The sequence below is a fragment of the Rhizophagus irregularis genome, chromosome 21 (genome assembly GCF_026210795.1).
Source record: "Rhizophagus irregularis chromosome 21, complete sequence".
Classification (NCBI taxonomy): domain Eukaryota; kingdom Fungi; phylum Glomeromycota; class Glomeromycetes; order Glomerales; family Glomeraceae; genus Rhizophagus; species Rhizophagus irregularis.
This window is the reverse complement of record NC_089449.1, coordinates 732,920-760,655: the sequence shown is the minus strand read 5'-3', so window position 1 is coordinate 760,655 and position 27,736 is coordinate 732,920. Positions and strand designations below refer to the sequence as shown.

At 23.3% G+C, this 27,736-nt stretch overlaps 6 protein-coding genes across 7 annotated transcripts; 2 read left to right on the top strand and 4 right to left on the bottom strand.

The window, feature by feature from the left end:
* Nucleotides 1-2,518: 2,518 nt before the first annotated feature.
* On the bottom strand, nucleotides 2,519-3,793 carry OCT59_013597 (uncharacterized protein; the record flags this gene model as incomplete). The annotated part of the gene is made up of 4 exons (XM_025330107.2): nucleotides 2,519-2,548; nucleotides 2,614-2,855; nucleotides 2,928-3,126; nucleotides 3,200-3,793. 4 exons carry the CDS (start codon nucleotides 3,791-3,793, stop codon nucleotides 2,519-2,521), a joined length of 1,065 nt encoding a protein of 354 aa, XP_025184732.2.
* A 1,622-nt stretch (nucleotides 3,794-5,415) lies between these two features.
* On the bottom strand, nucleotides 5,416-6,945 carry OCT59_013596 (uncharacterized protein). Its single transcript, XM_066141628.1, has 4 exons — nucleotides 6,330-6,945; nucleotides 6,053-6,263; nucleotides 5,743-5,975; nucleotides 5,416-5,673 (listed from the first exon to the last, which is right to left on the bottom strand). The coding sequence occupies exons 1-4, from the start codon at nucleotides 6,930-6,932 to the stop codon at nucleotides 5,644-5,646; spliced, it is 1,077 nt and encodes a 358-aa protein (XP_066001751.1). The 5' UTR covers nucleotides 6,933-6,945; the 3' UTR covers nucleotides 5,416-5,643.
* Nucleotides 6,946-9,072: 2,127 nt separating this feature from the next.
* Nucleotides 9,073-9,291, top strand: OCT59_013595 (uncharacterized protein; the record flags this gene model as incomplete). Its single annotated transcript, XM_066141627.1, has 1 exon — nucleotides 9,073-9,291. The coding sequence occupies one exon, from the start codon at nucleotides 9,073-9,075 to the stop codon at nucleotides 9,289-9,291; it is 219 nt and encodes a 72-aa protein (XP_066001750.1).
* Nucleotides 9,292-9,383: 92 nt separating this feature from the next.
* Nucleotides 9,384-11,594, top strand: OCT59_013594 (uncharacterized protein; the record flags this gene model as incomplete). Its single annotated transcript, XM_066141626.1, has 10 exons — nucleotides 9,384-9,403; nucleotides 9,602-9,749; nucleotides 9,842-9,913; nucleotides 10,076-10,282; nucleotides 10,357-10,443; nucleotides 10,501-10,640; nucleotides 10,710-10,823; nucleotides 10,891-10,973; nucleotides 11,219-11,361; nucleotides 11,430-11,594. 10 exons carry the CDS (start codon nucleotides 9,384-9,386, stop codon nucleotides 11,592-11,594), a joined length of 1,179 nt encoding a protein of 392 aa, XP_066001749.1.
* Nucleotides 11,595-11,885: 291 nt separating this feature from the next.
* Nucleotides 11,886-13,348, bottom strand: OCT59_013593 (uncharacterized protein). 2 transcript variants are annotated; one of them, XM_025314693.2, is made up of 4 exons: nucleotides 12,723-13,348; nucleotides 12,447-12,648; nucleotides 12,142-12,371; nucleotides 11,886-12,074 (listed from the first exon to the last, which is right to left on the bottom strand). In XM_025314693.2, the coding sequence occupies exons 1-4, from the start codon at nucleotides 13,323-13,325 to the stop codon at nucleotides 12,042-12,044; spliced, it is 1,068 nt and encodes a 355-aa protein (XP_025184735.2). In that variant the 5' UTR covers nucleotides 13,326-13,348; the 3' UTR covers nucleotides 11,886-12,041. The 2 variants fall into 2 exon arrangements, with proteins under 2 accessions (XP_025184735.2, XP_066001748.1); XM_066141625.1 differs by having other exon boundaries at nucleotides 12,142-13,348.
* Nucleotides 13,349-17,309: 3,961 nt separating this feature from the next.
* On the bottom strand, nucleotides 17,310-18,578 carry OCT59_013592 (uncharacterized protein; the record flags this gene model as incomplete). The annotated part of the gene is made up of 3 exons (XM_066141623.1): nucleotides 17,310-17,746; nucleotides 18,191-18,302; nucleotides 18,384-18,578. The coding sequence occupies 3 exons, from the start codon at nucleotides 18,576-18,578 to the stop codon at nucleotides 17,310-17,312; spliced, it is 744 nt and encodes a 247-aa protein (XP_066001747.1).
* Nucleotides 18,579-27,736: the final 9,158 nt, after the last annotated feature.

The following is a 27,736-nucleotide window of genomic DNA, read 5'->3' as shown; positions in this document are numbered from 1 at the left end:
TAAATAAATGTCTCTTTGTGTTTAATCTCTGACGATATCTTAAATTAGACCAGCATATCTACAACATAATTTATGTAAAACAGTATAAAATAGTACCGACAAAAATATTGGAAACAAAAGTATCATTTTTACAATAAAAAGCATCGTGTATGATTGATATCAAAGTTTGCTCTATTATTGATTGTTATTTGTATTACAGATTTTAGTTTTGTCTGGAACATAAAAAATTAATTTTGGACTTAAAAATATGATAAATAAAATTAAATCATGGGAATGCGGGTAACTTGACTTGTTATCATAGACTAACATTTTTTTTTTGCCAGCAATTTAAAATTCAAACTTTTAGTATAACTGAATGTCCGAGACTATTAATTTGTGCTTGAAATCCTGGTGGATATAAAGTATAGAAAAATGATTTAACTTACCAATTTTAATCGAATAATTAAAATTTTATTCTTTAATCAAGAGTTATTTAAAATTGTATATATATACCATGGCGGATTTATGAATTACCCTAAAATTTGTCCGTCATGTTAAATAAAATAAATATTTGACAGTATTTTAGTCATTAAATTTTTATTTATGCCCCAAATTTATTAGTGAACAGTCAAAAATGAGCCCAAAAAATTTTTTATACCTTAAATCTTGTTATAATATAAATAAAATCATATCATTTAAAATTTTTTAATTTATATTAAAGTTATTAAGTATTATATTAAGAATTGTAAAATACTAATAATTGTTATCATAAGAAAAATATAAAGTAATGCAATATTTATATTGAATTTATATTTTTTAAATGAAACTGATCGGTAAAATTTACCTGAAATAATTGACGTCAGCAAATTATTGTTGAGATTGTTAATCTCATTAATAATCCATACAAACGCTATTGTAACCAATACAATCTTCCAAAATACCATTTTTTTTTATTTTGCGAAATACTTTTTTTTTTTTTTAAAAAAAAAAACGGTTACATAAATGAAAATTTTTACCATTGGTTTCATATGACAAATAAGCAACGATTGGCAAAAGAAGAATAATCTGTGTATATCATTGAACGCTATATAATACCCTTACCATAAGGATGCATATTCTTATAACATTTTGCAACTAGAGATCGAAGCTTATCTATATTGTTTAAAAATGCATGTATCTCTGCTAATGCATCTTTATCAAAAGTTGCTTTAATACTATTTCCTATAAAATAAATATAATAAATTGATTATATGGTTGCTATTAAGTTAATAAATATACTTAAAAACTTACCTGTTATAATTGAATGTGGCGTTACACTATCATATGACGAGATAATATTTTGAACCATGGCTTGTAATTCATCTTTAACACCTGATAGTATGCGCTCAGGTGGTGGCGGTGATTATGTGTGCCCATGCATACTAATGCAATATAGGGACTTCACACACGACTTCTCTATTGTGAGTATGTGGATAACCTTAATTAATAAAATAAATTAATTAAAAACTTTGTTATGACAATTATAATATACAATAATTATATTAAGTAGTTAACAATAATTATATTTACCACATAATTTTACTTTTGAAGAACGTGGAATTAAAGTATAACATTGATTTTCATCACTATTTTTTCATTGATCTGAATTTAAATTAATATTAACATTTTATGAAATTAAAAAGTTAATATAAATGACAAAAAATATATAAATATATTTCGTCCTTGAAAAATATTTTGCAATAATTCCAAATCAATCTACTTTGGAACTTAAATACAGTATAGCGATGAAACCTTTCTCCTTTGACCCATTTATCACATCCAATGATATATTCTTCACCTTCACCTCCATTTTTAATAATTCTTCTTAATCTTGCTTTAATATCACAAGGTTTATTATTATTTTTATATCTACAAGCTGTTGATTGAGCGGCAAGAAAGAATCTAAATTTATTAAAAAATAGTTAATGAGGAACTTCGTCATCCAATATAGTTTCTTCATCAGATATAGCTTCGATATCTGAGATATCTGAAAGAATAATTGGATTCATTTTAGATATGATAATTAATATAAGGACGACACAGTAGGTTTACTCAAAAGCAAAAAAAATAATAATAAGACACGTTGCAAAAAGAAATTTACTATCATACATTTAATTGCTTATTAACAAAGAAATTTACTATCATACATTTGATTGCTTATTAACATAAACAACAAATAGGATCAAAAAAGTGGTCAAATTTGAAAAAAATAGTACACATTAACTAAGAAAGGAAATGTTGAATAGCAATGGAAATAAATTGTGACTGATTAAAAAAACCGATTAAACAAAAAAGTAAAATCACGGATCATGATCTATTAATTTAAAAAATTAAATCTAATAAAATTTTAGTATTACAAAAATTTTCATTCGCGTAAAAGCTAAATCAAATTATTTAAAGATGAAATTCTTTCAAATAAAATGAGTTAATTAGTCAAGATTTACACAGTATCCAATGAATTTATATAAGTAATCCACATGTTCTCCACGCTCTATTTTATTCAATCTTGTTTAATAAGTTCAATGCACCACTAAATAAATAAAAAAAAAAGATAAATATTTCATTCAGAATTACAAATAATAAAAAATAACTTACCTCATCATTTCCTCCTAATCTTTCATTATGACAAACAATCTCTTGAAAAGTATCATTTCCAATAGTAAATTGGATATCATGACTACGTAAAAATTCTTCACCTTGAATATAATGCATACCGTTATTATCATAGAACTTATTTACGCTAAGATTAATAACATCATTTGACTTTAAATATCGTTGACGATTTTCTAATTTACTATGATTAACCTTCCAATCCGAAGAATAATATTCACAACTTACTATAAAAATAAATAAATACTTTCTGTCACATTTATTAATGATAATTTAAATAAACAATTTTCAATTATTACCTTCTGTATGTTCACTTATCGGAGATTTGTAGCAAACTCTATTTATTCCAAGAAACTTATAAGAATCGATATGCTGTAACTTAATACTATGAGAATCATAAATATAGGAATCACCATCTTGAGGATCATAGTAGCGATTTTTACCAAATATAATTTTCCATAAAGCATTTGGACCAAGTACTTGGCTGCTTACAAAAGCCTGAATAAGTTATATAATAGTGTTTGTTAATTTCTCAAAAATATTATAACGAGATTAATGCAAAAAACCATACCACTTGAGATTTACTTCCGGTTGTATAAAGTAAATTTTCAATTGAACTTAAATATTTTCCAGTAGCAACGTGTTTTAAAGCTACAATAGATTCATTTCTAATTAAATTTAATTCATCTGTAACAATTTCTTCAAATTCTCTAATCAAATCATTCATTGATTTGATATTTTCTTTTCTTTTAGTAAATTCCAAAAGATAATTATAATTACAATTATCATTATTATTTGGAAGTGAATGACAAAAATAATTTTTTTGTTCTTCTATATCATTAATTTCAGCATTATAACAATATTTCCGAAATTTTGAAATAAATTTTGGAGTTTCGCCATTTTGTCTTTCAGGAATATATTTTAATACTCTTAATAATCTTTTATTAGTATTTTTAAACACTGTAAAAGAAATATCTTCTTTAAGTGCATTGCTTAGTTTTTCAAAACTATAAATTTCAGCAGGAAGTGAGATAATAGTAGGATCCACGAATGATTTAGCAATACTAAAATAGTTATAGTTAATATTTTTAAGTTTAAAATATTTTTGAATATCATTTATCCATTCATCTGGATGAATACTTCCATCATATCTTGGAACTTCCATTTTCTTTTTAATAACGAAAAAACGATAAAAGGAGTATAAATGAATTTCGGTATTAATCTTTCCGGTGTTCAATATTTATATAGACACTGAATCGACATGCCAGTTTTAGACTAATGACATATGACAATTGTAGTCAATTATGACAAAATATAATAGTAATTGGCACTATTTAGTTATAGTAATTAATATATTATTGGTCACTATTATATCATTTCACATGTTTGTGTACAATTATGATTTTTGCGTCATAATAATTCGAACTTTCAATATTTTTAACTTTGCTATTAAAAATATTCTATTCAAAGTAAAATGATAAAGAAGTAGCTTTTAAATGTCTTATACTAATATATTTAATTTTATATTTATAGTGGAATTGGCATGAAAAATACTTGAAATTATATGGTAGAAATACATTGTGATTTTCATGATTGCAATATCTTATAAGAATGTAAGGGATGAAGAAGATGATGAAGAAAATGAAGAGAATAAAAAGGATAAAATTATATTAGTGATTTAGGATGATGCCTACCTGTAAAGTCTTTTTCAAAAAAGACAATATTTATGGCGTTATACATATGTCATCTGAAATTTTACCTTATACTCATGCTAGGAATATTTATAGTTTTTCAATGATTAGAAAATGATCTTCAACTTACTGTAAGCATTTGTAAAGGCGAACGTCCTGAAATTGTTGCTATATAGATTTGATGAAAAAATGTTGGAATGATCTATTAAAAAAGCCATCCACGTTATTAAAAAGTTAGAAATATTATTAAAGAATGGATTTTTATTCTTAATGAAATGAATGTAAATGAAGAGCTAAAAAGTAATATTATACAGTCAGACCTCTATAATTGCACTCTCCATAATTGCACCCACTATGTATACCCTCTCTAAATGCACCCTCTGGTTCGGTCCCAAGCTTATATGATCTCTAATTATTTTACCTCTATAAATGCACACCCTCTTTAAATGCACTATTTTGAAAATTATGCATATGGTCCCAAGGGGTGTGCAATTATGGAGGTCTGACTGTATATAGAATTGATAAACCAATTGGGCAATTATTAATAAATCTCATTTCACAAGAATGTTATACAAAGTCGCTTACTTGATTTTACTTGTGAAAAATTAAATACAGCAATCAGGTATATAATATGCATAAAACAAAGTAATTTTACACAATTATTTTATATGAATTAATTTAATATTTACTCGATTATATAAATCTTCAAACAGATCAATCATATTTGTGATTCAAATCACCGGGGTGATCATCACCGTTGGCCGGAATTATCAATTTTACCGGCACTATTTTTTTAATGCTGGTCGATCATCATAATTTCACCGGTGATCATCACCTCGGTGATATGATAGAAAAATTCTTAGTGTTTAATAAAATAAAACATCGCCTAAAAAGCACTAAATTTTTAGAAAATTCACAAAGGCTAGTATGATACTTAAGTGATTCTTTTTTTCTATATAATTATCCAATTATAAATAAATTAAGTGTGTGAATCAAGACTCAATGTCCTGAAATTGTTCGATCGGGGCCATGATTGATCTTCAATCACGTGACATAAGACAATTACATGTGATCAATTAATATCATTCGTACGTATCCACCATATTATAATAGTCAATTGTTTATTGTAAGTTTGACTTTCAATATTACAAGTGTTATTTTTTATGGAAGAACATCATAAGTCTAGTACTATTATTTATAATTATTAAAAATCAAAATATTGGTTAAATTTATTAAATATTATGCACAAAATTTTGGCTACTTGTCAATTAAGAAATTGAATTAATTCATAATTTCTTCAAATAAAACTCGCATCCTATTTTATTCAACCTTGTTTAATAAGTTCAATGCACCACTAATAAAGGAAAAACCAGTAAATATTTATTTGTTATTAATATTATAAATATAAAATAAAATAACTTACTTCATCATTTCCTCCTAATCTTTCGTTATGGCAAACAACTTCTTGAAAATTATCACTTCCAATAGTAAATTGAATATCATGACTACGTAAAAATAAATTTTGGGAAGTATCACGTCTATAAGTGCTAAGATTAATAATATCATTTGACTTTAAATATTCATATTCTTGGTGATTTTTTAATTTACTGTGCTTAAACTCCCAACTAAATTTAAATTTATTTCCGCCACAACATACTAAAAAGAATTACTAATGAGTACTTTCTGTCATTTTAATTGATGATAAATTAAGTAAAAAGCTTTCAATTTCTTACCTTCTGTATGTTCAGTTATTGGAGATTTGTAATAAGTATAAGCCTTGGATTGATTGGTATAATAATAATAATAATAATGTAATCCAAGAAACTTGCCAGATTTGATATGTCGTAAACATATAGAAGTTTTATTATATGTAGCTAATTCATTACTAAATTCAATTTTCCATAAAGCATTTAGATCAGGCACTAGTTGGCTGTCTGAAAAAACCTAAAATAATTAAATAAAAGTCAATCATCAATAAAATAAAAAAGAAATATTAATAAAAAGATATACCAGTTGAAGTTTGCTTCCGGTTGTATAACATAAATTTTCAATTGAACTTAAATATTTTCCTGTAGAAACATGCTTTAAAGCCACAATAGATTCATTTTTAATCAAATTTGATTCAATTGAAACAATTTCCTCAATTTCGTTAATTAAATCATTCATTGATTTGATTTTCTCCCATCTTTTAATAAATTCAAGAAAATAATCATAACAATTGTTACCATTAACATTTGAAAGTTTTGGAAGTGCATAACAAAAATAATTTTTTTGCTCTCCTATATCATTAATTTCGGAATTATAACATAATTTACGAAAATTTGAAATAAATTTTGAAGTATTTCCACCTTCTTTTTCAGGAATATATTTTAATAATTCTAATAACTTTTTATTTGTACATTTAAATACTTTAAAAGAAATATCCTCTCTAAGCGCATTACGAAGTTTTTCAAAACTATCAATCCTATTCGGAAGTGTGATAATAGGGTCTACGAATGATATAGCAATTTTCAAACAATCGCCATCGTTAATATTTAAAAATCTAAGATACTTTTGAATATCATTTATCCATTCATCTGGGTGAATATTTCCATCGTATTTCGGAAAATCCATTTCTCTTTTTTTTTTTAATTTGATGGTGTAAAGTAGCAAAGGCTTATATATCGCACTTCGGTATTAATTTTTCCGAAATTGAATCGACATGCCGGTTTTAGACAAGATTGAATTCATTATATTGCGTAATGACATATGATAAATAAAGAAGTTATAGTCAATTATAATAATGAAATATAACTGATAATGGTAATTTGGCAAAATTTTAAATTATATTATTTATATATATTATTGTTAATTAATTAATTAATTATACATTTCACACGTCTATGATTTTTCGTCATAATAATTTTATTATTATTATATTAACTATTATTTAAATTTTGGTATATCGGTGACGTGAGATCACTTAAATGTTTATATTAGGATTTTTATGATTAAAACCATCCTAACAACGAAACCCAGGAAAATAATGATTAATTTTAATTATCAAACTTATTTTTTATCGAGACGTCACTTCCCTTAATTACATACCTCTTATAAAGATTTCTTATTTTTTTTTCTACATAGTAAAAAAAATAGTAAAAATTTTTTTCTATACAGTATAGTACGAACATTATTGTGTAAATAAAAAGAACAAATTAAAAAAAAACGAGAACATCTTTTTCTATTAACGTGGATACATTTGATAATGAGTATGAGACCTTACTAGATTCGTCTAATCATGACATAACTAATACGTCAATCGATGATAATGGCAATCAAGATCATCCGTTACACACGTCGCATTGGAAAGATTATCTGTTATATGACAGATTTCAGAATACTATTCTTAATTAATGGCCTGCGTATATTACGAAAAATTGTTATTTCCCGAGAAAGCATGTTGAATATTACACGACCCTTCAACTTTTACCCCTACAACTTAATATTCCTTACATCACATTACCTTTCAACCCAAACCTTAATCGCTGAGAGTCCCGGTTTGCGATTCTTGTAAGAAACCATCTATGAGGTGCCCAGTACGCCTTCTACTATGGAATATTGGGAGCCTTCCTAGAACCCAATAATTATAGTGAATAATTTAACCCATCATTCAGCGCATGACGTGACTTTACAACGAGCCGCATCATGGTTACCTCAAAACGACCCTTACCGGACCCCTTGTACGAACCTGAATTATAATCCGCCGTTATAGCCAACCAGGTACACACTTGCGGCGAAAAGTGCCAGGGACCAGCCCTCCCAGGCCAAACATGCAAAAAAGGTTTCCCGCGACCTTTCAGTCAAACTGCCGCCACGTCTACAAGTGTTTAACTGAAGCGGACTCTTGGGTTGTACCCTACCATGCTCCGACGCTCAAAGAACAAGATTCTGATTTTTCTGTCCTGAAATCACCAGATGCGGTATCAGAGGTACCTACCAAAGTGAGTATACCATTCGCTTCTCGCCTCCAATTCCTAGGACTAACCCAAATAAAATGGAATGTCTTTATCAATATGCCGTTGAACATGGAGAGAATCCCGAGAAATTTTCGATAATTACTGAGGCTGAGAAAAAAAGATGAGCCAGCGAATGCTTTCGCAATATCTGAGAGATATAGGATTTTATCGTGGTGCAATAGAGAGAAAAGAAGACCCTAGAAAATATTATACGTTTCTAACAGACCACGAAAGGTTGATCGATGAAGAGCTATTGCGTCATGGTATTCTAGAGAGCCGTTTAAAGTACAGCATGGCTAGATAACCTTATGAAAGAATGGGAACCCTGGACTACAAATAAAAAACGTTTAGGGTACTAACGGAGGAGACGTCACGCAAATTTGCGTTATAAAAGTAGTACCACAAAAAGTATATCTGATATAGGGTTAATAATATTAAATTCGAAGTGTTGGAGTTAATAGACATTAAGTTTGTTTTCGTATTATACTAACTATACTAATCATAAATTTTAGATTAGCTTAGACTTGCAAATTTTTATTTACACTACTTTATTTAACGGATGTTTTAGTAACGTCTACATTATAGTAGATCATTGGAGTTTATGGAATTTTTATGGAATTTAAAAAAAAAAAAACTGATGAGACGCGTAGCATCATGTGATCAAAATGATCGACAGCCAATTAAGAGACGCGTAGCCTCATGTGATTGTTAAGCGAAAAATCTCGAAAATCACACGTATTTTTTTTATATTGTCTACAATGAACATAATTAATAGAATGCACAAATATTTTGATCGAAACCCCACGAATTGGAATATTTGGGAGTTTTTAGAAGAATGCGATGAAAAAACATTTCAACGGAAAATAGAAGTTTACCTTCTATCTCTTGAGACGATAGCTGATACCTGCCTTAAAACAGAGAAAGATCCAAGATATGAAATGGCACAACTGTTGCTGGATAAGCATAAGCAAATATAAGAGCTTTTTTTAGAAATGCACAGAAATAAGTGGCGTGGTAGGGATCTGTGGGTTCTCTATCATTCAAGACTGCGGGTCGAGCTACAAAGCAAATGTGGTGCACAGATAAGCTGTAAGCTTGCCTGATGTTCAAACCTGAGGGGTGACCTAGCACTTGCACCACCAAGGCATCAGATGAACTGCGGGCACATCTGTTGTTAAGCCTGCGGGGCGACTTGATGGATGAAATCAGACGAAAATTTTGAAGTCATCAGTCAAAAATATTATTAAATTTTTTAAGTATTTGCTTAGGTTGATGGGTCGGATCCAGAGCTTGGTTACGATCTAATGAAAGTAAATCAACTAATAAACCCTCGATTCATCTATACAACCCGACAATTACCAGAAGGACTATAAATTCTCTGATTAATACAGGAACAGTTGATAATTCTAAAAATTCTGAAAGAAAACAGAAAGAGGTATAGAAGCGCTTTTTTCTATAAGTCATGAGAATCTACAAAATTTTGGTTGTCTGATAAAAGTAGTAGTTTTAACTCCTTCATGTATTTAGTCCGATGATGATGATTTCCAACCTGTACCTGATCGTCAACAAAAGCGGAAAAAAAATCTATCGTTACCAAAGGTTAGGGTTTAATAAAGTTTTTTATATAAAATGTTTTTATGCGAACCAGGAGTATCACCAGGAAGTGGAATTATTATACTGCATTTTTTTTCGTATTTTAAAAATGATATCCTGACGTTAATATTCCTCCACCACTTGTTACTTTATGACTCTTATGTATAGGATCAATGGCCACAAACTTCAGATCTGCCAGATCTGTATTTGAAGAACACAATCTACGACCAAGAAGAAGTGAGGGAGATGATCAATAATCATGTAGAGGCGGAGGAAAATACTGGGAATAGTAATGATCAATTTGTAGAATGGATAGAAGATTATAAACCAACGTCAAAAACTTGTCGATCATGGGTCCTCCGGAGTGGTACTAACGTTGGAGAGGCATTACTAGCTTATTGAAACATCCTTGATCTGACTGAGGACCATTTTTTTCAACGAATGACTAGGAAGAAATAACGGTAAAAAGAGATGTGACTTTAATCGAATCAGATATACCGGATATTGTAATATATTTTTTTAATGAAGTAGAGAAGGTTGGTAAGATTTTCTTGTTATAGCAATTTAAATGTTGCTGACCAATTCATTTTTAGATAACAAAAAAAGAAAACGAAAATATTGTTAAGGAAATCGAAAGATTATCTCCAGAAATAATTGAAAAGAATAATCATGTTGAGCTAACAAACGAGGAAAAAGATATTGTTGATAATATCAGGCGTGCTACCATAACATAGTAATTTAGTCAATGTAAGATTGATTACTTTATATCTTTTGATTATTCATTTTCCAATTCTTGCCACAGTGCAGAAAACTTAAAAAGACTCGAACTACTCATTTCAGAAGGCGATTTTGACAATAATTTTCCGAACATGTTGACAAAACGATTTCTAGAAAAACAAGAACTCAAGATGGATGGGTAAGTATAGATAAGAATACAGTCTGTTCTTCATTTATTTAACTCGTTATTCTTCCAATTTTTGTAGTGGTGAAATCTCCTGCTGGGCTTCTTCCCGACGCAGGAACGAAGGGCGCTCAATTATCCTTCACGCACGAATAGGCCGGAAGTGTGATTTTCAGGGGTTCATTAAAAAATAGTTAATAATCTCGAAGCAATCATTGGGCTTAGAAGTGGTGGCCTACCGGTCGCCCACTGCAAAAAAATTTTTGAGGATCGTATTGATCTTTCCATAGCTATACATGATGTTGTTTTGTACGATTTTTCAAGTCTAATTCGCATGCACCTGGAGACGACCTCCACCAGACGTATGTTCTCAAAATTTAATAACTAATATTTTTTGTTCTCATGCTAAGGGTGGGTTCACGAAACGTACGTGATGGACTGTAAATCCACAAATGTATTACGCTTAGGAAGACTTTCCGATACAAAGTTGCCAAATACCCTGAAATCTCTTGCAGTTCTTGAAGGTTTTTATGCGCTCATGTCAGATGTCAAGGTACTATATACTCATTGCATTGTAGTTGATATTGTACAGCATCTCATTATCAGTTCATCTCATTTCAGGCCACGTTGAAGAAAATTTGTGATCATACGAATGATGTATCACTTTCCAATTCACGTGCACATAGAAATCGCAAGAGGAAAAACTCAGCACATAACGGATCGTTTGGCATACCTTCAGCAAGTTCAAAGAAAAGTAAATTGCGTGATGACTTGTTCTGTTTTTAAACATGCAGATCTTTAAGTAGAATTATTGTATGTGAATAGTGGATCTAAATTCCTATTAGATACTAAATAAATTTGTTCCAGAGTTTAAGAAAATTCGCATAAAGAAAGCTTTTTATAATTTTGATAAAATCACAGCTAGAGTTGTTGCAACTCGTAATGCATCAAAGTTTAAAGAATTCTATACACTTATATTTATGTGAATTGTGATAATGGCTTGTCATGTTTGTTTTTAATTAAGTGCGCGTAGTTTGTTTATTGAAAGTTTGAACTGTTAATATTACAAGTGATTTTTTACTATTGTTTATGATTATTAAAAATCAAAATATTGGTTAAATTTATTAAATATTGTGTGCAGTACAAAATTTTGGCTACTTGTCAAATAAATAAGTTTTTAATAAATAAATTGAAGTAATTCATAATTTCTCAAATATAACTCGCATCCTACTTTTATTTAATCTTTTTAATAAGTTCAATGCACCACTAATAAAGGGAAAAAACAGTAAATATTTATTAATCATTTAAAATAATATAAAGTAAAATGACTTACTTCATCATTTCCTCCTAATCTTTCGTTATTATGGCAAACAACTTCTTGAAAATTATCATTTCCGATAGTAAATTGAATATCATGACTACGTAAAAATAAATTTAGAGAAGTATCACGTCTACAAATTCTAAGATTAATAATATCATTTGACTTCAAATATCCTTGGCGATTTTCTAATTTACTATGTTTAAACTCCCAACTCAATTTAATTTTATTTCCGGCACAACATACTAAAAAAATTACCAATGAGTACTTTTGCCACTTTAATTAGTGATAAATTAAGTAAAAAGTTTTCAATTTATTACCTTCTCTATGATCAGTTATCGGAGATCTGTAACAAGTATAATATTTGGGATAAAATAAATAATAATAATATAATCCAAGATACTTGCCAGATTTGATATGTCGTAAACGTATAGGAGTTTTATTATACATAGCTAATTCTCCGCTAAATTCAATTTTCCATAAAGCATTTAGATCAGACTCTACTTGACTGCTTACAAAAGCCTGAATAAGTTATATAATAGTGTTTGTTAATTTCTCAAAAATATTACAAACGAGATTAATACAAAAAACCATACCATTTGAGATTTACTTCCGGTTGTATAACATAAATTTTCAATTGAACTTAAATATTTTCCTGTAGAAACATGCTTTAAAGCTACAATAGATTCATTTTTAATCAAATTTGATTCAACTGTAACAATTTCCTCAATTTCCTTAACTAAATGATTCATTGATTTGATTTTCTCCCATCTTTTAGTAAATTCCAGAAAATAATCATAACAATTGTTATAATTATCATTTGAAAGTTTTGGGAGTGCATTACGAAAATAAATTTTTTGCTCTTCTATATCGTTAACTTCAGAATTATAGCATAATTTACGAAAATTTGAAACAAATTTTGAAGTATTTCCACCTTTTCTTTCAGGAATATATCTTAATGATTCTAATAACTTCTTATTTGTACGTTTAAATACTGTAAAAGAAATATCCTCTTTAAATGCATTACGAAGTTTTTCAAAACTATCAATCCTATTCGGAAGTGTGATAATAGGGTCTATGAATGATAGAACAATTTTCAAACAATCGCGATCGTTAATATTTTTAAGTTTAAAATAAATTCGGATATCATTTATCCATTCATCTGGATGAATAGTTCCATTATATTTCGGAAAATCCATCTCTCTTTTTTTTTTAATTTGACGGTGTAAAGCAGCAAAGGCTTAAAAAGATATATATCACACTTCGGTATTAATTTTTCCGAAATTGAATCGACATGCCGGTTTTAAACAAGATTAAATTCATTATCTTGTTATATTACATAATTTACATATGACAAATAAAGAAGTTGTAGCTAATTACAGTAATCATATCGGCGGATTTGTTTCATCACATGTCAGCCGAACATAGTAAATTAATTAGAGAATTGGACTTTCCCATAGCAAATGACATGTGATGAAACAAATCCACTGATATGTTGGCAAAATCTTTAATTACTAAAAATTTATAGTAAACGCTATAACTAAATAGTGTTAGATTCTTTTCAAACTTTATTAGTGTGTACATGTAAGTTTATCGATTATCTATTATTAAATTTCGTATGTTTGTATATGTGATGTTTGCGTCATAATAATTATAATGACCAACAATTTTTAAAAATTATATTACTCATCTTTTTATTGTTTTTACGTTACCATCGTCAAGTTGAAATTTAATTTTATTTTCATGCTAAACATAATTATAATGTTAATACTGATGTGGTAATAGCTTGGTACTTATCTGATGAAAGCAATAGCCTTCTTGAATGAAATTGTGAACGTTGAAGATAATGATGTATTAAGAAGAATGATACATTCTCTAATATTTCAACGAAAAAAGTAATCGAAGAAAATTGGATAGTAAATATTATACGGAATATATGTTCATTGAAAAATGGATTAGGAGGAAAAGATCATAATTCCGATAAATCTGAATGCGTGAAGAGATGTTTACAAAGGAAGGAAAATTCTTTAAAGAAATTACAGTTGAAAAATTAAGTGAATATAGATTCAATTTAATTACATATAACTTATGTGTTAATGATTATAATTTATTTTGGAGATCGAATATAATTTTTGACGCCCTTAGGAATCGGCAAAAAGTCATACATATGCTTACTACAAAAATGAATTTATTAATTGCGAATTAACGGACGACATATTTTATTACAATATGCTACAAGAGTTTAATTGGAATAAACTCTTAAATTTTTATATAATAGAAATCAATTCTTAAAACAACAAACTTCGATTCAGGATAGTATAGAGCGATTTTATAAATCAAAATTTTGCTAAAGGAGTTTCCTACTTACGATGTGTTGTATAAAAGAAAAGCTAACTTTATAGACAATAATGTATGTGTAAGATGTAATTTATATGAAAGAGATTGGTATCATATGTATATGGATTTGCGAATATAATTTAATGTCGATAATGTCAAATATAGAATTTGTTCAAATACTATATGATTATTCAAAAATATTTAGAGGAAGGACGAAAGTATGAGAATTGATTAGAGGGTTATATAATAACAAATTTATTCAAATAGGTAATAATTCGGAAGTGAGATTCTTGGTTAAATATATTTGGACGCGTTGTTATGATAGTTTTAAACATAATTTATTGAAAGAACGTTGTAATAGGGTTATAGATCTAGAAAAAAAGAAAAATATACATGCAAAGGATAAAAATAAAAATATAGAAAATAACGAACAAAAAAATCAAGAAAATAATTATAAAAAGAAAAAACCAAAACAATTAGTAAAATTATTAACGCTTGACCGGATGATAGAAAATAAAGGCAAAAATATCGAACAGATTTGGCATTTATAGATTAGTTTAATAGATAACTTAGATATAGATGCTTTAATAACTAATTAGTTATAGAGCTTCTTGAGTTTTTACTCCTGGCCCCATGTATTTCTTAACTTTATCAGGTAATTTGTATTTTATGTATATTTACAAAGAAATGCCGTTACAATCAGGCTGAAAAAAGAAACCTAAATGAAGTTACGTTGATTGTTAATAATAACTATCATACTATGTGGCGCAATAAATACCAATTATGTAATACAATAAATATCATACTATCATTATTATGTGATCATATTATGACGAAAAAAATATAAAAATGTTCAATTTCACGTGTTTATCAATAATGAATTAAAAGCTCACGTGATAGCCTATCTTAAATAAACCAATAAAATAACAGAATTAAACCGAAAAACGGAATAGATTTTTAAAGGCCGACGTGATTCTTTTTTGATTTTTGATTTTTTGATTGCAGAATTATTTTATTTTATTAATTGGCTAGAATTATTCAATGGCTTGTTTTCAAGAAATCTTTTACTAACATTTATTTAGTATTTAAATAATATCAGATATTTTAGATTTATAAAAAATTAAGATACTTCATGAACGCTGCATAATGTTATTGTTACGCAGATCATTTGACGATGGTGTGTATACGAAACTCGGTCGGCAATTTGTTAGTATAACATACTTTGGATAACTTATACTTAGTATAATTTACACTAAGTATAAGTTATACCCACCAAAGAATCAATATATAAAAACTCGCTAAACGATGCGAAAAAGAAAGGAATTTTTGGTATTATTTATTAGATAATTTTAGTTTAATTTTAGTAATAGTAGTTTCGTATTGTAATATTGTCAGATCGTGGAGTGAGGCAGAAATATTGTTAGTTTCATTTAAGATTTATTGATGATTTTGTTTCAATTAGCATTTAATTTTATTATTTGTTGTACATTTCTTATTGTTTTATTTAAATAAAGTATACACTTTAATTTTCACCCATACACTTTAAATTTTGCGTCTATCTTAAACTATTCGTCTGTTAACATCACGTGACTTTGATGCCAATCGATAGTAACAGTATCATCATTGCTTGTAAGTCGTCAATATTGTCATCAATTTCTAATCACTCATTGTACAATGCAGCTAAATCCGAATTAAAATTTTCTATATAATGCAACCAAATCCTTTGCTATATTAAATAAGCATTGATTTTTCTTTCTTTGCTTAAATCAGTGACAAATACCAAATAGCAATGGTAAACAATAAACAATAACAATTAATAACACTATTAATATTGCAAAACAATTCACAACGAGACATTTTTTTTTTTTTATGAAAATCACAATAATCCTAATATTTGATCGGAATTACTGATGCAAATGATAAAGAATTTTTTCAAAAACATTTAGATACCGAATAATTATCTTCAACACTAAGATTAGAATAGTAAGATTAATTATTAACAATATAAAAAAGATTATAATTTAGTTAATTTATTTCAATTGATAATTCTTTTGTTCTAATAAAACAATTATTCTTTTTTTTAAAATAATTTAAATAAAAAATTAAACAAACTTTACAATAGTTAGGTTAATTTATTTTAGATAATTTTTAAAAGTTAATAATTTTTACCAGTAAGATTTATAATATCAAAACTGGCTCAATCAGTTCAGTTCTAAACTCCGCTCTGAAGTGATTTTCGGTTTTCGGAGTCAGTTCTATCGCTCTGGCTCGTAAACTGAAACCAAAATGATAAATTTATTCCCATCTAGTTAAATTTGTCATAATTTACGAATTCAAGAGAAGATTTTTACTTGATTTAAAAATTTTGAGCTTAATGAAATTTTAATTACTTTAATGTGTATAAAAGAATGATTTCACATATTGGAAATGATTTTATATGTTTATATTTAATAAATTTAATAATTGAATAAGTTACAATAAAAAAAAAAGATTTATTTAAATTACAAACTAAGAAACTTGTAAAATATTTACTACTCTAGTTTTAGTGTTTAAATAATTTTAAAAAAAAATAAAAAAAAGAGAATACATATATTTAATATCTGGATAAGCTATAAAATAAAGGAATTATTTAAATTACAAACTAAGAAACTTGTAAATATTTTACTACTCTAGGCTTAGTGTTTAAATAAATCAAAAAAAGAATGAATCAAAAATCAAAGAACGGTTTTTGCTAAATGCATAATATCAAAAATATAGAACTTTTTTAAAATCTAAATAATTAAATAAATAAAATTAATTCCTCATAAATAATTTGCAAAATTACTTTTTTTGTATATATCACTTACCTAATCATTTATGTCTATAATTATACAATCATCTAAATCTTCACTAACTGGTATTTCATTCACTTTTCCACTAGTAGATTGACTTGCATAATATGATTGTAAATCTTCACTTTCAAAACTTATCAGCATTTCATCCACTTTTCCACTAGTAGAATGACTTGCATAATATGTTTGTAAATCTTTACTTTTAAGAGTTTCGTTCAATTCTTTACTACTAAAATTAAGTAAGCGACTTATATAATATACTTGTGGATGAGATTCAGTAGCGAGATTGTTAGGCCCAATTGGTGCATTTATAAATTCCATAACGTTAGATTTTAATCCTTTATTCATTATACCATTTTCAGGAAAAAAAATCCATTCTCCAACAATATCTAAAACTTCTCTAGAAGATGGCCTTTTTAATGGATCTTCATTCCAACACATTTTCATCAAATCTACGTAACATTGTGGAGTATTTTCGATAATTTCAGGGCGCTCACCTTTACAAATACTTATACTAAGTTGAATATCATGTGCTCTATTATTGAATGGTGGTACTCCGGATGTAAATTCCCACATAATCATAGAAAAACTATATATATCACTAGCTGGAGTATAAGATTTGCCTCTTAAAATTTCAGGTGCCATAAATGGTATAACACCATAAATATCATCTTTTTTCAAAAATGATTTTACAGGTCGACATAATCCTAAATCACTAATAAAAATTTTATCTTCATCACTTTCCACATGAATTAAAATATTACCATCATGAAAATCACAATGAATAAGATCTTCTCTATGTATCTTACTAAGTCCAGAAATAATTTCGTATAACTTATGTAATTTTTGTTTCCAATTTTTTTTGATTATTTTTGTTAAATTTCCTCTCAAATTACCTTTGTTCGCATAATCTATTACCACCATATAATTCAAAGTATCTGGATTTCTTGTAAATCCATAAAATTTAATAATATCAATTGAATTTAAACAACGTTTATGATATTCCCACTATAAAAAATAATAATATAATATTAGTATAAATAAATTATAATTTAGATTAAAAATAAGTAAATAATATGCTATTCATACTTCATTTAAGAATTCATTTAAATTTTCGCTTAAATTATTATAACATTTGAAAATTATTTCTTTATTTTCATTATTTAACCAATTAGCTTTGTATATAACACTAAATCCTCCCTTATCAAAATATTTAATATTTGTAAATTGATCATAAGGAATCCATTTTAAATTTCTATCACAAATAAATCTATCCAAAATCATTTCTCCACTTCTTCCAAATCTATAAATTTAAATAATTAAAATTATATTAAAGTTAATTATCAAAGTTTATAATTAGAAAAAATTAATATTAATACTTACTCTAAAATTTAAACAGGGATTTAATAAAATATAAATTTAGTTTTTGTACATATATATAGAATAACCTATATTTAATAACTTACCAACTAAAATAACAGATGGTTTTTCAAATAAAAATTCAGTTAACTAAAATTATAGCTAAAATAAATTTATAAATATATATACTAAAAGAAATAACTAATAACTTACATGCTATATTATTAAATAATTTTTTAAATAAAGAGTTTAGTTAGTAGTTTAAATTATATAAACATTATATAAATATATAACAATAAAATTAAATAAATAACTTACACCCTAATAATTTTATTTTAAAATAAGGAATTTAGTTAGTTTAAAATATATGTGAACATAATATAAATATATAATAATAGTAGAAATAAATAACTTACACTCTAACAATTATTTTTAAACGAGGAATATAGTTAGCTTTAATTATATACAGTACATATTATATAAATATATAATAAAAATCAAATAACAACTTACTATACTCTATATTATTAAATAATTTAAAAAATTTAGTTAGCTTTGATTTATATAAATATATAATAATAAAGTTAAATAATAACTTACTGCTATCTGTATTATTAAATAATTTTTTAAATAAAAATTTAATTAATTTGAATGATATAAATAAATAATAATAAAATAAAATAATAACTTACAAGATGCTATGTTATTAAATAATTTTTTAAATAAAAATTTTTAGTTAGATTATACAGAAACATAATAATAAGATCAGATGATAACTTACAACGCCCTATATTATTAAATAATTTTTTAAGTAAAAAATTTAGTTAATTTGAATTATATTATGTAAATATTATATAAATATACAATAATAAAATTAAATACATAACTTACATCCTAATAATTTTTTCAAATAAAGAATTTAGTTAACAAATTATATGCAAATATAATATAATAATAAAATTAAATAAATAACTTACTATCTGTATTATTAAATATTTTTTTAGATAAACAATTTAATTAATTTAAATTATACATAGATATATAATAATACAATTAAATAAATAACTTATAACTTACCATCTAAAAAAAGGAATTACCAAATAAAATTTTAAATAAAGAATTTTGTTAGCTTAAATCATATGCAAATATAAATATATATAATAAAATTAAATAAATAACCTACAAACTATATTATTAAATTATTTTTAAATAAAGACTTTAATTAGTTTGAATTATATATATATATATTATATACATATAATAATAGAACCAAAAAAATAACTTATAACTTGCCATCTAAAAAATTACCAAATAACTAAGAATTAATTCACTTAGTCAAATTACTAGTATATATATAAATATGTAATAAAAAATTGAATAACTTACAATCTATATTATTAAATAATTTTTTTAGATAAAGAATTTAGTAAATATATTATAAATATATAATAATAAAATTAAATAAATAACTTACATTCTAGGTTATCAAATAAATTTTTAAATAAAAAATTTAGTCAATTTAAATTATGTATAATAATCAGCATATGAAATTCAAGTAAAATAGTTATTGCATATAAAAAAAAGTTGCATGCAATTTGTTGAAAATAAACTTGATTTTGTGCACAGATATGTTAATATTTTTAAATTGAAAGTTGCATAATGTGCACTCTACAAATTCCACAAATAGATTTCATACACTGATAATAATAAATTAAATAATTAAATAATAACTTACCAACTAAAATAAATCACCAAAATAAAGAATTTAGTAAGTTTAAATTATGTATAATAATAGACTGAATCATTAATAAATGACTTATAACTTACACGCTAAAATAAAATTGTCAAATAGTTTTTTTAAACAAAGAATTTAGTTAGTTTAAATTATATATAAATAAATAATATGTAATAATAGAATTAAATAACTTACCAGACCCTAATATTATTAAGTAATTTTTAAATGAATTTAGTATAAATTATATATACATTGTAAATATATAATAATAGAATTAAATAAATAACTTATAACTTACCAACTAAAATAAATCATTCATAATTTTTTAAATAAAGAATTCATTTAGTTTAAATTATACATAAATATTAAATAAATAAGCAATAATAATTAAATTAACAACTTACGAACTATATTATTGAATAATTTTTTTCAAAAAACAATTAGCAAATTTGTTGGTTTAAATTATATATAAATATTATAAATATACAATAATAGAATTAAACAACTTACTAACTATTCATTAAATAATTTTTATAAATAAAGAATTTAGTTAGTTTATAAGTAAATATAAATACAATAATAGAATTAAATGAATAACTTACAAGCTATATTATTTAATTATTTGTTGAAATTTAATTAAATTATATGCAAATATAATGCAAATATAATATAAATATGCAATAGTGAAATCAAATAAATAACTTACTCCCTATATGTTATAAAATAATTTAGTTTAACTTATATGTATAAATCTATCATAATAAAATTAGATAAATAACTTACATTCTAGGTTATTAATAATTTTTTAAAAAAAATTTAGTGTAAATATTATATAAATATGTAATAATAAAATTAAATTAATGACTTACCCTCTATATTGTTAAATAATTTTTAAGATAAATAATTTAGTGTAAATATTATATAAATATGTAGTAATACAGTAAATTAAATTAATGACTTACTCTCTATATTTGTTAAATAATTTTTTTTAAGATAAATAATTTAGTTGGTTTAAATCATATATAATTATGTAATGATAGGATTAAATAAATAACTTACTAACTATAAGAAATTACCAAAAATAAAGAATTTAGTTAGTTTAAATTATATGTAAATATCATATAAAAATGTAATAATAAAATTGAATAAATAACTTACAAACTACATTATTAAACAATTTTTAAATAAAGAATTAGTCAGTTTAAATAATATGAGCATTTTATAAATATAACTTACCAACTATATTATAAAGTAATTTTTTAAATAAAAATTTAGTTAGTTTAAATTATGTAAATCACAATATTATATAATAATGGAAAACTTACAATCTATATTATTAAATTAAGTAAAGAATTTAGTTAGTTTAAATTATATGTAAATATATTGTAATTATGTAAGAATAGAATTAAATAAACAACTTACAAACTATATTATTAAATAATTTTTTTTAAATAAGAATTTAGTTAGTTTTAATTATATGTAAATATATTATAATAGAATTAAAAAAAACAACTTACAGACTATATTAAATATTTTTTAAATAAAAAATTTAGTTAATTTAAATTATACATGAATATTCATAAATATATATTAATAGAATTAAATTAATAACTTACAATCTATATAATTAAAATTTAGTTAGTTTAAATATATGTAAACATATTTAATAAATAATAGAGTAAAATAAACAACTTACAATCTATATTATTAAATTAAATAAAGAATTTAGTTTGTTATATATATATAAATATATTATAATTATGTTATAATAGAAATAAATAAACAACTTACAAACTATATTATTAAATAAAGAATTTAGTTAGATTAAATATATTACAAATATAAAATAATAGAATTAAAATAAACAACTTACTAGCTATATTATTAAAGATTTTTTCAAATAGAATTTAATTAGCATAAATTATACAAAAATATATAATAATAAAATTAAATAAATAACTTACAAACTATATTATTTAAATGATTTTTAATTAAAGAATTTAGTCAGTTTAAATTTTATGTAAGTATTAAATAAACTCAAACAAATAACTTACAAACTATATTATTAAATTAAATAAAGAATTTAGTTTGTTTAATAATAATGAAACTAATAATAGAATTAAATAAATAATTTATAACTTACGAACTAAATAAAATTACCAAATTATTTTTTAAACAAAGAATTTTGTTAGTTTAATTATATGCAAATATATTATAAATAAATAATATGTAATAATAAAATTAAATAACTTACTAATTGCTATATATTATTAAATAATTTTTTAATAAAAAATTTAGTTAATTTGAATTATATTAATAAATAATAATAATAAAATCACAAAATTAAATAATAACTTACAATACACTACATTATTAAATAATTTTTAAATAAAAAATTTAGTATGATATAAATATATAAAAATAAAATCAGATAATAACTTACAACTCCCTATATCAATATCTTATAACTTACCAACTAAAGAAATTACCAAATAATTTTTTAAATAAAGGATTTTTTTTGTTTAAATTGTTTATAAATATTACATAATTATGTAATAATGGTATTAAAATAACTTACTTACTATATTATAAATAATTTTTTAAAATAAAAAATTTAATAAGTTTAAATTATAAATAAAATATTTTGTTAAAGAGTTAATTAAATATAAACTTACAAACTATATTACCAAATTAAATAAAAAATTTAATTAGCTTAAATTATATCAAATACTATATACAAATGTATAATAATATAATTAAATAAATAACTTACAAACTATATTATCAGTTATTAAATAATTTTTAAATAATGATATGGATTTAGTTAGTTTAATTTACAATACAATATAATAAATATAATGTATAATAATAAATTTAAATAAATAACTCACCCCCTATATTTTTAAATTAAAGAATTTAATTAGTTTATGTATATTATAAATATATAACAATAGAATTAAATAAATAACTTACAGCCTATATTATTTAAAATAAAGGATTTAGTTAATTTAAATTTGATACATGCTAATATAATATACTGTAAATATATTAAATAAATTACTTACCAGCTATATTATTAATTAAATAATGAATTTAGTTAATTTAAATTTTATATAAATATATTATTGATATGTAATAATAAATTAAATAAATAACTTACAAACTATATTATTAAATAATTTTTTAAATGAAGAATATAGTTTAGTTTAAATTATGTAAATTACTATATAAGTAGACATTATATAAATATACTAAATAAATAACTTACAAGCTATATTATTAAATATAAATAATTAAATTAGTTAAATTATATATAAATATATTATAAATATGTAATATTAATAAAATTAAATAAATAACTAAACTTACAACCTGTATTTTAAATAATTTTTTTAAATAAAGAATTTTAATTAATTTAAATTATATAATATATAATAATAAAATTAAATAAATAACTTACAAACTATATTATTAAAAATTGAATTTAGTATTATATATAAATATATAATAATAATTTAGTTAGTTTAAATTATATGTAATATTATATAAATATGTACTAATAATAGATAGAATTAAATAAATAACTTACTCCCTATTTATTAAATAATTTTTTAATAAAGAATTTAATTAGTTAAATTATATGTAAATATTATAAATATTATATATAAATATTTAATAGTAGAATTTAATAAATAACTTACTTTCTATTTATTAAATAATATTTAAATAAAGAATTTAATTAGTTTAAATTATATGTAAATAAATTATAAACATATAATAATAGAATTAAATAAACAATTTACAACCTATATTATTAAAATAAAGAATTTAATTAATTTAATTATACAAAAATATGTAATAATATAATTAAATAAAATAGTAAATAACTTACAACTTACTTTCTAAAATAAATTATCAATAATTTTTAAATAAAGAATTTAGCTTAAATATTGTATAAATATGCAATAATAAATTAAATAAATAATCTATTAACTTACCATCTAAAAGAAATTATCAAATAATGAATTTAGTTTAAATTACATGTAATATTATATAAATACAATATGCAATAATGAAAATATGAAATTAAATAAATTATTACCATGATCTAAAAGAAATTAGCAAATAATTTTTTAAATAAAGAATTTAGTTTTAATTATAATATAAATATGTAATAATAAATTTAAATAAATAACTTATTAACTTACCATCTTAAAGAAATTAGCAAATAATTTTTAAATAGAGAATTCAATTTTAATAATATATAAATAGTAAATAATAATGAAATCAAATAAATAACTTATAACTTACAATCTAAAAGAAATTAGCAAAATTTAGTTTAAATTATATATAATGGAATAAATAGTAATGGAATTAAATAGATAACTTACGATCTATAATTTTTCAAATAAAGAATTTAATTAGCTTAAATTATATGTAAATATATCACAAATATATAATAATAGAAGAATTTTTCTAACTATCACCGGGGTGATGATCACCGGTGACTGAAATTATGATGATCACCAGCATTAAAAAAATATAGTGCCAGTAAAAATTGATAATTCTGGCCAAAGGTGATGATCATCCCCGGTGATTTGAAGTAAAAGCATAATAGGATATAAATAAATAACTTACAATCTATAATATAAAGAATTTAGTTAGTTTAAATATAATATAAATATATAAAAATTTTGGTTGCAGACATTTCTTCTGTTAAGGATAACTACCCAGTTACGTCATATAAATTTTGGGTAACTACTCAGTTACGTCTTGACTTATATTAGTTTATGTTCTAATGTCTGCAACCCTAATAAAAATAAAATTAAATAAATAAGTTATAACTTACCATCTAAAATAATTTACCAATATTTTTTAATAATTAGTTAAATTACTTGCAAATAGCATTATATAAATAACTTACTACCTAAATTATAAAATAATTTGTGGTTTTTCAAATAAAGAATTAGTTAAATCATATGTAAATATAACAAATATGTAATCAGAATTAATAAATAACTTACTCCCTATATTATTATTGAATAATTTTTTAAATAAAGAATTGGCCAATTGGGTTAATTTAAATTAAATGCAAATACAGCGACACCTCTATGAGTGCACTCTCTATAAGTGCATGCACTATATAAATTCTCTTTAAGTGCATGGTTTGACTGGTCCCAACTTATAAAAGCTCTTAATATTTTACTCTTTATAAATGCACACCCTCTCTAAGAGCACATTCTACTATTTTTTTACTATGGTCCCAAGGGGTGCACTTAGAGAGATGTTCACTGTATTATATAAATATGTAATAATAGAATTAAATAAATAACTTATAACTTACGATCTATAAAATACAGAATTCGTTAGTTTAAATTGTATATAAACATATAATAATAGAATTAAATAAATAACTTACAATCTATTTTATTAAAAAGGATTCAGTTAATTTAAATTATATAAAATATGTAATTGTATAATTAAATAAATAACTTACCCCCTATATTATTAAATAATTTTTTAAATGAAGAATTAGTTATTTTAATCATATGCAATTATTATAAATATGTAATAATAGAATTAAATAAATAACTTACAAACTATATTATTAAATAATTATTAAATAAAGGATTTGATTAATCTAATTATTATATAAACATATAATAATAGAATTAAATAAATAACTCACATTCTAAAAAATAATTTTCAAATAAAGAATTTGGATAGTTTAAATTATATGCAAATATTATAAAATATGTAATAATAGAATTAAATAAATAACTTACTTCCTATATTATTAAAATAAATAATTTGGTTAGTTTAAATTATACATAAATAATATATGAATATATAATAATAGAATTAAATAAATAACTCACTCTCTATATTTTAAATAATTTTTTAAATAAAGAATTTAGTTTGTTTGTTTAAATATTATATAAATTTATAATAATAGAATTTAATAAATAAACTTATAACTTACCAACTAAAAGAAATTACCAAAAAATTTTTAAATAAAGAATTCAGTCAGTTTAAATTATATAATGATAAAAATATTAATAACATATAACTTACACCCTGTAGTATTATTAATTATTATTAATTTGTTAGTAGGATTAAATATGATACAAAACTATATTATGAATCAGATATATTACTCACAATCTTATCATTTAAGTAAAGAATATATAATTAGTTGAATTATATAAAATATTAAACAAATAAATATAATATTATTATAAATTGAAACTTACCTTCTGTAATATAATTAATTATTAATAGTTATTCAAAAAAATTTAGTTATTTAAATATTGTGTAAATTAAAATAAAAAAATTAAACAGCTGATACTTACTAACTATAGTATTATTAATCATTAATTATTTAGTTACATTAGAATATAACAAAAATAAGTAATTCCATTATTATTCAATTATAAGATAACTCTATTAACTTACAAACTAAATAAATTATTTGATATAATTAATATTAAATTATTGCATAATATACAATTATAATATTTAAATTATTTACAATTTAATATATTATAATTACCTTTAATTTCCTCGGTACTTAAAACTTATTGCAATTTGATTAGAAAATTTAGAATAATTCTAATTTATATTAAATACTCATACTATATGCTTTTTACCTTCATTATTACTGTGAGCCATTATTCTCCCTAACTAAAAAGGATAACGGAAATAATTTTTTTTTAATTAAATAAGGAGGGTTTATATATGGTTGTTTGTGTAATGTATACGCAAAATGCAAATCTTGATCGAGCACTGCATGTATGACAAAACAAATTCAGCTATCAAGCCTCATTTTGGCGCAGCAAAATCACGATATGACTTCTAAAGGTCTTTAAGTATACTTAGTTTTTTCGTTAAAACCACCTTAAAATGACCGGTAAAGACGATAATATTACTTTTTTATACATATAATATGATAGTCAAAACCAGTATTAAGATCTCCTTCCAAACTCTTAAACAAGCTTTTAGAGCAGTTAATAATACGTCTAATATAAAATTTAGAGCTTTATTTAAAAAAAATTTAATTTAATCTTTTCAAAAGTGTTACGCTATAAGAGAAAGAAATTATAAATTGTTTAACAACTAGATTGTTTTATAACATCTGAAACTTCAACAAAATTTCAACTCTAATTGCAACTCAATTTCATCACTTTATTTTCTATTTCCATAATTTATGACAATTATCCGATGATCGAAAAATGTTTATCACAAATATCATAAATTATTAAAAAGTCGTAAGTATCAACATTTTGAGTTGTTATATTGTATATTTGAGATGATTAATAAACAATATTCTCACAAACATCATCTTCAA

What these genes read in the sequence shown, in the direction of transcription:
- OCT59_013596 (XM_066141628.1), bottom strand. Translation starts at nt 6,932, where the DNA reads ATGGATTTTCCGAAATACGATGGAAATATTCACCCAGATGAATGGATA. An exon ending in CCGGAAGCAAACTTCAACTG is followed by an intron (nt 6,264 to 6,329) that starts GTATATCTTTTT and finishes TAATTATTTTAG; the next exon opens with GTTTTTTCAGACAGCCAACT. An exon ending in GATTAGGAGGAAATGATGAA is followed by an intron (nt 5,674 to 5,742) that starts GTAAGTTATTTT and finishes TTCCTTTATTAG; the next exon opens with TGGTGCATTGAACTTATTAA.
- OCT59_013593 (XM_025314693.2), bottom strand. Translation starts at nt 13,325, where the DNA reads ATGGATTTTCCGAAATATAATGGAACTATTCATCCAGATGAATGGATA. An exon ending in CCGGAAGTAAATCTCAAATG is followed by an intron (nt 12,649 to 12,722) that starts GTATGGTTTTTT and finishes TAACTTATTCAG; the next exon opens with GCTTTTGTAAGCAGTCAAGT. An exon ending in GATTAGGAGGAAATGATGAA is followed by an intron (nt 12,075 to 12,141) that starts GTAAGTCATTTT and finishes TCCCTTTATTAG; the next exon opens with TGGTGCATTGAACTTATTAA.